General features: G+C 33.2%; 1 protein-coding gene across 2 annotated transcripts in view; it reads left to right on the top strand.

The window, feature by feature from the left end:
* Positions 1 to 6,705: 6,705 nt before the first annotated feature.
* Positions 6,706 to 11,352, top strand: part of tup (LIM1_Isl and LIM2_Isl domain-containing protein tup) — a 45,182-nt gene continuing 40,535 nt past the window's right edge. Inside the window, exon 1 of one of the 2 annotated variants that reach the window (XM_088041524.1) lies at positions 6,706 to 7,775. In XM_088041524.1, coding sequence (XP_087897650.1) covers positions 7,646 to 7,775 — 130 coding nt within the window. In that variant the 5' untranslated portion in view covers positions 6,706 to 7,645. The remainder of the gene's footprint in view (positions 7,776 to 11,352) is intronic. The other variant, XM_088041517.1, reaches the window with a different exon arrangement.

Genomic DNA, 11,352 nt, shown 5'->3' with positions numbered 1-11,352 from the left:
GTTGAAAATAGCCACTTTGGAGGTAATGTAGCGTTAAAAATCCGTCGGCAAAGGTGCTGTTTGTGGAGGTAACGTAACGCTACTGCAAGAATAGATAAGTTTACGCCTACTGGTCCCATTGTTGGGACAGCAGGATTAACGATTGTCCCTAAACTGAATAAGAGCAGCCCATAGTAGCTGGATTTACGTAATGCCGTAATCACATAGAAATAGAGATTGTGATCGACCGTGCTGTAATTTATACGACACTTGTGGACTTGTATACATTGTATTGAGAGAAAAAAAGAACGATTTTATCTGCTTAGGTGATAGCGGAACTTTTGTCCAACTGTTTGTTGCTTCTGCAATTTTTATTGAAACCGATGGCGCTATCGATATTTTTGTTCTACGTCACACTTTCAAATACTGTGGGTCCCCGTTATAACGAGAGACTAAATATTGTGCAAAACTGACTAATCAATTGAGTAAAACCTCGTTATAACGAAAGACCACACACACTTTACGACTTTTTTTTTTGAAAATTTTTGTTAAAGTAGGTTCTGAAGTCCAGTTGCTGTTTTTCAATATTGAGTTTATTTGGTGGTCTGTGTGTAATTCAATATTTTATAACATGTGATCCACAAAATTTTTCTTTACGTAAATCGAGAAAAAAATTGGCAATATTTAGATACATTGACATTTGTCATTTGATTTAATTTCAATTGGTTTTAAATAAATTATTATTGATTCTTTGATTACACACTACGTATATTTTTTCTCATTTTTGCACACTCGTAATGAAATTTTCATCAAAGAATTGAAGTTGTCAAAAACAAAATTTCACTCCGACGTGACTATGTTCTCTCTATCTCTGTCTTCTCTGCTTCATGGCCTACCCGAAATAAAAATACTGTGGATCACATGATATTATTTTTTGATGTTTATTGTATTTGGTTTTGTTTGGACTAACAATATCGTTTATGATTTGTTTTATTAAAAATTATATGCAAATAATTACAAACATTTTATTGTGTACCTACTCAAATATGAGACCGTTTAGTATGCTTTTAATATCTCGTTATAACGGGGTTCCACTGTAGTATATTCTGTAACGAGTTAGGAATGGCCCATACTCTACTCGAGTGGATGGTTTGCCTCTCACGAGCAGTAGGCGAGTAATATGGATCCATGAGTGCAGAATAGTCATTCCAACCGTGTTTAGCAGACTATCTTTTTTTACGACCAACAATAAAACTGTCACAAATTGTCAGCATTTTGTAACATTCTTAAAAAAAAATCATAGTCAAAAAGTTGGCACAAATATAGATATCTCTTTATTTGTAAGATATCTATAATAATAAAATTCTAGTACAAGTGTTTACGCCTGCATTTTTTAGAACGATGCGTAATCGATGTTTGTGCTATCTTTTTTTTCTTGCTAATCGGTATGAACTGATTCACCTTTTAAAGTACCGCACTCAAATAAATTATCTACAGGTGTTTTAAAATGAGAGTTGAAGACGATCATCGTTTTTCCAATTGCTCTAAATTTAAGATCGGAAATAATAAATTGTCGAATGATAGCAATAATTTTAGTGCCTCCTAGGAGATTAAATAGTAAATTTTGTTATACGGCAGAAATGTGGTACTTTTTGTCGAGCAATTAAATTGCAGTAGTAAGGCGAAACGTAGCGTAACGGAATGTATGCAAAATTGTGAGACAACAAAAGCCACTTTTCGGCCAAATAACCAATACTACTTTTTAAACTAAAGTTAAGATCGTGCAAGTGCCATACAAAATGTATAAGTCTCAAATAGTAACCGTCACAAAAAGTACTTTTTCTGTCTAGGCAGAAAGCGTTTCCATGTCAGCGAGCGATTTCTCATTACTTAGGTATAACAAAATTGCCTACTTTACTGTCTAAATACGACTAAAAAATAGTAACTTTTTGTGCCGTTTGGAGAAAAAATTAATTTATAGCGTTCTAATAAGACCATGATCATCTTTTATTATAGATCTGTGCAACACAAACCAAAAATTTACTTAACTCTATAAATTAATTTCACGATTTTTACAGGTCATGGTTTCCTACTTGTCCCTAATCTGCTTTGCTTTTCCAATCACAAATTTATTCTTTCTGTAATTACGTGACACTAATTGACTTAACTTCTACTGCCCCTCTAATGGACACCACCACTATAGCCCCATCTGTCTCATGAATAATTCAAAAAAACTTCTAAAAAGTTTCACTTACAAATTAGTTTGAGATTCTTTATTGTTAATTATTTACCAAAATTGGCATAACGGCACTGTAAAAAGCACATTACCGTCGTACAAACATTAGCGACAGACTTTTAACGATCGTCATTTGTCGAAATACACCTGAGCTTCAAGAAAGCTGCATTAATTATTCATTCGAGCTTAAAGCTCCCACACACGCTAATTATTATCCGGGTGGAGGTAATTTTTCCCTTTTGGTTTTGACATGCTGGTGCAGGTGGCTAAGGAAGGAGATAAGTTCCAACATTACTTAATTATTCAAACTGTTTACGATGAAATGAGATGAAATAAGTTTGAAATGAAATGAAACTTATTTCAGCACATCACTGCGAATGGGTAATTAAGTAGTTGTCAAGGATTTGTTTGTTTTTGTGGCGAGCTAATCCTGTTATGGGTAATGAAGAATAATTGCAGAGATTTAGAAGGTACGATTACAAGAGTTTAGCGATATAGGGATAATTGGAAATCGTGTCCAACTACTTTGAGGATTATTCTTAGTGATGTTTGCACTGGAACGGTTTAATAGAAGCGAAGACTTGAAAGTGATGTTTGTGACTTAAATTGATTTGTTTCCATGAACTTATCTTGGGTAAAACAATCAGCATTTCGGTTAACACCAAGGTAATTTGATTAATGCGGCAGGAGGCTACAATTGACACAGTAAAAATACAGCAAAAATACAAATTCTTAAAATTGGAATTTGCATAACTAGGTACACTAGTTATGCGAAAACTTTTCCATTATTCAGTTAGTAAAAACAATGAGTTAATTATCAGGTTCCATATAAAAACCACGTAATTATTCAGTCTGATTTATGATTATGATTCATATTAATCTTCACTTAGATAATTAAGTAGTTTACAGACAAAAAATTACACGTTGACTTCTTACGACTTGTTTTCTTACAGGTACATAGAATTAACTAATTATGAGCTGCGGCACAAAACTTCCTCATCTTGTAGAATTTTCTTTCGATGTTTCGTCGTTTTAATGACAAAATGCATCATCATCAAAACAGTTATTTATCTCTAGATACCGCCAAATTTTCAGACAATAATGAGAAAAAAAACGTGTTGCAAAAATCATGTATTTTTTTCACATTTGTCGGCTTTCCTTTCTGATTCAAGTGTCATGTCTAAGTCTTAGATTAGATAAGACAGTTTCTGGCCAGCGGCATATTCAAAGTCGCATGTGCTAATTTTCAAGTGCTCCCAATTTTATCAAGTGCTGAAATCACATCATGAAAATAGCCGAAATTAAGAACAAACAAATATTTAAATTCGTGGTATGACCCGTAAACAATTTTTGATTACGTCAGATCGATTAGATGAAAGTTCAATAATACTAATAACGTAAAGATACTGATAAAAAAAAGTAATTATTGGACTGTAGCCCCTCGAGCAATCAACGAAATTAACCCTATTTCCCCGCCCCGCATCGTTTCAATTAATTATATGTTTGTCAAGGTTAATAAAATTTCTGTATGTCTTTTGTGGTTTTTTCTTGGGGGATTTGGGGAGGGTTGGATGATCTCCGCGTGTTATTTTCATTGATTCGAATTTATATCGGAGAATACATATTTGCTTAAAGTAAACACGGACAGGTATTGTAAAAATGCATTGTTTGTTTTTCATATCGGCTTCTACAGATACGAAATAACGACAAAATACGAAAATGTGTGTTGGATCAAAATTTACTACCAAAAGAGGATGTAGAGTTTGATTTTATGTTTGTATCTAATGAATATTAAATAAGCTTCCGGCTAGGGATAGCAGGTTATCGTCTATTTTAAATTAATTGTTTCATGTCGCAAATATTTTTATAAGTTTTAATAATTGTTATGAACGTATGAGTAACATAACAGATTTGTAAATAAATACCTAAAGGAAAAAACAGTAAATATATTTGATTATCCTTTTTTAATCGGTGGAATATAGGTACCTACATAACATAAATGGTTTTGCTAGCATGTTTTTGTTGTGGTCGAAATTTGGTTTAAAAGGCCTCTTGAATCAATTGAACATGAGCAGTAGGACAAATAATTTTGTTGCGTATATTTATTTAACAACTCGATTATCCCTGTTTTTTGATTATCCGTGCAGGCTCTGGTTCCGAGAAGCATGGATAATCGAGGTGGTACTGTATTATTTTTTCGCAAATACATTGAAAAACTTTCAGGTAAACCTTCGAAAATGTTTTTTATTCCTAAACTACAGGGTAACCTGGTCTAGGAGTACGCACTTTAAGGTTCAAAATATTCTAAAAAAATAAAAATGAAATCTATGAAATCAATTAGGCATTACGTCTGCAATTTAAACATCTCTTATAAAGTAACATAAAAAAAAATTCATTATATCTTTCAAAATAATCAGAGGAATAGAAATTGTTACAAGTAGGTACTATTGAGTAAGAGTACGCGGGTGATGCATTATGTTTTTTTTACTTCCAGAGGTGGGAAATAAAATTTCTTTGACCCTCATAAGTCGTACAGGCCTCATCCCACCATTCGGAGCATTTTGAGCATCCTATGTCTTCCCCGGGAGGGTCTACGTAGATTTTGGAAATAAAAATGGTAAAAATATTTGTGATTTTAAGCAAATATTTTTAAACTTACGTAATGGTCTGTGTTTTCTTTTGGATTTGTTTTTTTTTTGTATGGCACTTCTATCACAGTTGACATCAAAGTGTGGCCGAAGTTAGCCGCGCATCGTAAACAACTTCACGGCTTCTGGTACTGCGTATTCTTATCGGGTGCGTACCTACTCCTGCACCAGGCTACCCTATTCTTACTTAAGTAATTTTCTTTAAACCGTTTTTTTTTAATTTATAAGGGTTGAACAATCTTCGATTTCAAATTGGGGAATTTGGTGAATATTGGGATACCAAGACGACGCCAGGGGTCAAAAATATCAACAAGTAAATTTACCTGTAGGTTTTTACACATGTTAAAACTACTACCTATCCAACTGACAGAATGAGTTTCAACTAGATTCATTCCGTTCTTCTTCAGTGTTCTACTGTGTATTGACAATAGAGGTTGCAAGATCAATGGGGAAATCCCACGATAGTTTTCGACAAGTTGATGTTTTTTCTACAAATTTCAATAAAAATGATGATGACAGATAAGATAAAAATAAACTCCTAAATAAACTCTGCTAATAAATGTACTCTTAACACTTTATGATTTAATATTTACTGAGGTGTAGCACATTTTACTGATTGTGCACAGCCCGTATAGTCAAATAGGTACATCTTATTCATTCATTCTTTCTAAGATTAGTAGGTACACCTAAAGGTATATTTGACACAGTCGTTGGACAAAAACATACAACAGATAGATACAACAAAGCAATTCAGTTTTTCAAAAAGATTTGTGCCTAGAATAATTCGTTAATTGATTGTATCTACATTTCCTAAGCAACGAGAGTGTAATGTTCATCTGACCAATGATTGATATTTAGTTTGTATCCATAGTTTCCTATTTTCAAATTCTGTTCTGCTTCGCGATTGGCTAAAGTTTTTTTGTCTTATCTCGATTATTTTTTAAGATAAAAAATGTTTGTTTAGAAATTTTGGTTCAAAATTATTGCCTCCATAACCTTTTTTTTTATTTGGGTTTAGAGTTCTGGGACATCTGTATATTGTTCACAAGAGGTATCCCAATACCTAGATGAAAACCTTTTACAAATGTTCAAAAAATGTCCATCATAATTTCATAACATTACTGAATTCTATAAAAATTCCCCAAATCTGTAAACAAAATGATCAGATTACAAAATTCAAAATCAAATAGGTAGACATAAAGATAAAAACTGAATTTGTAAATGTTAGCCACTATAGTATACATACAGTTCACTAAACGATCTAGTGCGGTTATGGCTTTGACTTTTTAAATCGTTTACAGCCACCTTACCGCAAAACCCCATAAACATAAACATCTTCAAGTGGTTGGGTCTTATCTGCATTGAAATGAAGCGCTAGGCTAGACGTATTTTGGGGAATTCCATTGTTTCGATTTGTAAGACTGACCAGCTGGGTATAAATATTTATTGCGGTTCAGAGGGCTGTAAACGATTTAAAAAGTCAAAGCCATAACCGCACTAGATCGTTTGGTGAACTGTAAGTAACAAAACTCCAAGATAAACACCAAAATAAAATTCATGACGGCTCAGTAATTTTTTCTCAATTTTGAAAGCAATTCTACTTCGTTGTGTCAATTTTGTTGCAACAATTTTTTAATCGTGACTATACCTAAGAACATTACAGATATACTATCATCATTAAAGAATTAATTTCAACAAGCTTTAACACAAACCACTTTCAGAAATCCTCTAATTGCTATTACAATTTTTATAAAATGTTTTACAAGAATCAATAGGATGCTTAATTTTCTTCATCAGAGTTGCACCTGACTCATAAAAAATTATGCCTAGGTGATGTGAGATGGAATTGTCTTAAAAAAAAAATCAAAAATCTGCTTTAGCCGCAATCTATTCAAATCTTCGGACGTTTTCTAAGAAAACCATTATCTTTTTCTTATCCTAGAGTCAATAAATCTTGAGGGTAGGGTAAAGTTGTATCTATGCGATCAAAGATGCCAGTCAGCGTAGATATTTTGATTTTCTTCTAGGTACTAATTTGCTGAAGGTAGGCTAATTTTAGTGTAAAGAGTTTTAGCTTATTTTTTAAACAACCTGATTTCTAAGTTTATCATCACATGACCGTCTAACCTGCTCACAACCTGTGTTTTGACATTATCTAGTTTACATACTGATGAGCCTATGTGTGACATTCACGTACTTGTATTTTTTATCGCCGATAAGATAACTTTACATGCGTATGTACGTGTTTCCGATAAACCCAAAAAAAGGAACACTTGATTCCTAGTTCCGGTAAGTGTGTAGAGTAGGTACCACGCATTCCTGCAAATCACCCCCCCACTACGGCCACCACAACCATCACTCCATACTCCCAAAAACCATCAAAACCCATTCGCCGCATCAACCCAAGATCTGACGAAAACGCTGCGAGCGAATTTTACCATGACGTGAGGGGACGAGACTCAGTTATTGATTACCTGCCGACCATTTTGTGATTCCGGGCTCCGTGCTATCAACAAAATGGACCAATTGGGGAGCAGAACACGCAAACGCGGTAGGCGTGTCGACCGAGGGATCGAACAAAAACTAATCGTTGGACCGACTTCGCCCGACGGTAAGCACGATACCATCAGTCGGTCTGTAAAACTCGGAGTTCGTGGTTGTGTGCTCTGTGCGAATATAAAGTTGTGGTCAATACGGATGAACCGGTTATAAAGCTTAGCTTTCGGTGCGGACTGTGCCGTGATAGTACTTCTGGTGGACAGTTCTTGAACGTGCGGTTCGTATGGTGATGTCAGAGCAAGGCGGACTGGCCATGCACCAGTTACCGATGCATCACAGGGGTTTGGTGCAACCCAGCCTTGTGATGAACCCGCATCCCATCAACAATTCTTGCTCGGTGGATTCTCAAAATAGTAAGTCCAAAAAATGGGTGGCAAGGGAAATAGGGCTATCATCAATTGAACCAAAACAATGAGCTAAAAAAACACCAAGAGAGGTGTCATTACTAAAAAGAAATTTATTTTTAATGTATGTATATACATAACCAGTAATCAAAAAGTTTTCAGATTAGGGTAGGCTATGGGAGGATTTTTTTCTGAAAACTGTATTAGGTTGTATTGTAAAACTTCAAACTTGTCAAATTAGAATGAATTTTTCAAAAGTTTAGATATTGCCACTGAGTTTAACATTGTTAGTACCTATGACTTAATAACAGACGGGAAAAATTGTTCCATAGCTTATCCTAATCTGAAAACTTTTTGATCACCCGTTAGGTAGCAACAAAATTTGACATCTTGATTGGCAATTTCAAAAAAGTTGATGTTTATTTGGATGTGTTAATGTTAAGTAGGTATACCTAGGTACTTACGATTTTACAGTTTTAGTGCCTATTATTTGGTATAAAAGGTCCTTTCGTTACTGTCTAGGTACACTGACTCTTATTGTTGCTAAACAGGAAGTTTACAAGATTACAAGTTAATTTAAGTACATAGCCTGTAGATCCAAATGACACCCAAGTTTAATTCCCATATTTTTTTAAAACTGCCAAACAAAAATGTTTACATCTATTTACTAAAATGCAAAGTATTTATTTTTGAGCGGACATACTTTTGCAGGAACTATTGATAATAATGTGGAGCTAAAAGGTCAAATCAATTGCCAAAAAAAAATATTGGCCCCAAAAATTAATTTTAAAAGCGATGTTATATCTTCACAGGAACGTATTCAAATCTGTCTTTGATTAGAAAAATTATTAGGGCTCTCAAAAACGCTTATTCTACACTTCTGACATATTTACAATTTTTTATTTAGATAGGCATTAGGAATGTAGGACCTATTTAAATCATAATAATTAGATTTTTAATTCATTTCAAATCCACTTGCGGCAATGTAAATCAGAGTTGCGTCGACTGAAATTTGCATTTTTACTAACTTGTAAACGCTAATACCTAATTTTTTCCTATTGCCCACCTGAAAATATTTTTTACCGGTAGATTAATGTGACAGATTACAGGTAATTCAAAACGTTCAAGGTAACTGCACATTTTATTGTACATAGTAAATTTCAGTTAGCAAAAAGTATATTTATTAAACCTATCAATTTATACCTATACCTAAACCGAAATAGAAACCAATTTTTTTATCACTGAAAACTAAAACGTTAACTGCATTCTAATTCCTCTTTATCTTAAGATATTTATTTTTTTTATTATCTTAAACCAAATAAATGAAATAAAAAAGTAATTGTTCGTTTTCAGTAAAGATAATATCAAAACTGCTACGTATTGGGGGGAAAATCCAAAGAATTTTTTTTGTGTTTTTTTAATTTGTGCAATAATTCGTGTAAGCTTTGGATGCTACTAACTGCTTTATAGAATTATGACTAAATTGTCAAAATATGAATGGTCGGCAAAATCTAGTTAGAAATTTCTAAGAAGGTACATTTTCATTTTGATTATCAGTCCATTATTTCCGATTGATACTGGTTCTGAAAAATATTTCTAATTTGTCAAAAACATAGAAGAATTGAAGAATTTAGACGGAAACTTCTGCTGCGTTCAGCTAATTGATCACTCCCAGGAGTCGATCTTTCCCGGACTTACCCTATCAACTTTCAATCATCCGTTTGATTTTAATTTTTTGTTTGGAGTTAATTGAACAAATCTTATGCTTTTGGATATATGTACTTAATCGGTATTTTAATAAAATCTATAAAAAGTAATTTTGAGCTAAACTAATTTTTACTAAATTTATGACTAGGTACTAATTATTTAACAGTAAGTAAAAATTTAAGCCACAATCCTGCCTAAAGCTTGAATTTCAGAAAAACTAAAACTTTTTTTGGATTCATAGTGGTATTAAAAAATATTAGTTGAAATGACAAAGATTCTACATCATATTTTTTTAATAGATAATTTTGCCTAACGCAAATGGAAATAACAATAAACTGGGGAATTTTTTTTTTCTAAAATTTTAATTAGTTACGCAACTTGAAAAATTCCCCAAATCTGTTTTCTCTATTTTCTTCTTATTTACTATTTGTGGTTTATGCCGTCATCTTTTTCCACCACAAGATTCAGAATTTGTCACGTTTCCTCGAAGCGTCGTTGTCATTCGAAACCGTAAAGCCAAATAATGTCCATTTTTTACGACACTCTTGAAATCCAAAAATAATAACACATGACTACGAAAAATCTCAACCACAGTTAGCCGGCAACAATCAAACGCATTTCTCGTGGTGAAAGAGGACTGAGATTACCTAATTTGCATTTTATGATAGTTTATACTTAAATCTTACCTGCTATCTCTACCGGATTAGGTGTCAAATGTAGGCAAAGGACATTTTCGGCAAAATTTCTTGAAGATTTTTACTATATCGTAAGAATTCGTTACATGCATGAAATTATATGCCATAACTTTGAGGATTAACTGGTTTTGGATTTCATATCGGCGGTTAAAATCAAGCTATGAACTTATCAAATTTAATACCTCGACTTGTAATTAATTGGTATAAATAGTATCGAGTGGATGTCTGGAAAGTTTCGAATTCTTACAGTGAGGGATTAAGTGCTAATTTATTTCTGCAGTGGCCGGCCGAAAAATCAGAAAATGATACCTTCAAGAAAGTTGAAACTAGCGTTGCACAATGTTTAACAAATATCATTTTCTGTTTATCTCTTATTTGTATAACGAACATCCGGTTATCAGATTTTATCCACTTTCAAGAGTACGTACTAGTGATGTCATTTTTAGCACTTTTTTTAGGGACAGACTTTCCACATTTCTTAATAATTCAAATAATTTGCTTTCATTTTGAAATCGCGAGTCGGCATCTTTTCAAAGCGTGTTTGTTTAAAAATCACGGTTTCTATTACTTCCAAGTGTAAAACAATTTAGATAATTATCGATAAATATAAACACTTTAAAAGCAGTTCTCATTCCTCGTTTATAGTTTTAAAAATAAATAAACTGCAGTAGGAAGATGGTGTGACAAGAGGTAGTTGAAGCAACTGTACTTATAAATAACAAAAAAAAAAATTATGGTCTCTCATTATTTATTTACTGCACCCGCTTAATGCAAATAAGACAACATGTTGCTGACAGAGTGTAGTGAAGGAATTCAAAAAGCTCTGTATAGGCTATGTCTGTTCAATAAAAATGACCAATTTTTAAGGACGTAAAATCAAGCTAAAAGTTCTTTCTATTTCGATCAATGTCAAAATTATAGATTTTTTTTTACCGTTTAGTAAGAGAAGATTGTTTAATTCTGGTCGACATCTGACATCTGTTTATTGTCCTGTACAATTTTATTTAATTAGGACACTGCCATCTTAAACGCTTATTTACTAATATTTCCAAATAGTTAGAGCAAGAACTCTACGGCTCGGCAGCACTGTTTGCCTACGGCTCAGGCGGCATTTGCTGGTGAGACGTGTAAAAAGCTTTTTAGCCTATAAGCCATATAAAGCTGAATTAAAAATGTTGATCTGA

Source organism: Gnatocerus cornutus, chromosome 1, assembly GCF_029298725.1.
Source record: "Gnatocerus cornutus isolate USDA-ARS CGAHR chromosome 1, icGnaCorn1.1, whole genome shotgun sequence".
In the NCBI taxonomy this organism is placed as follows: domain Eukaryota; kingdom Metazoa; phylum Arthropoda; class Insecta; order Coleoptera; family Tenebrionidae; genus Gnatocerus; species Gnatocerus cornutus.
The sequence above is the reverse complement of the archived record's forward strand: the minus strand, read 5'-3'. Positions and strand labels throughout refer to the sequence as shown.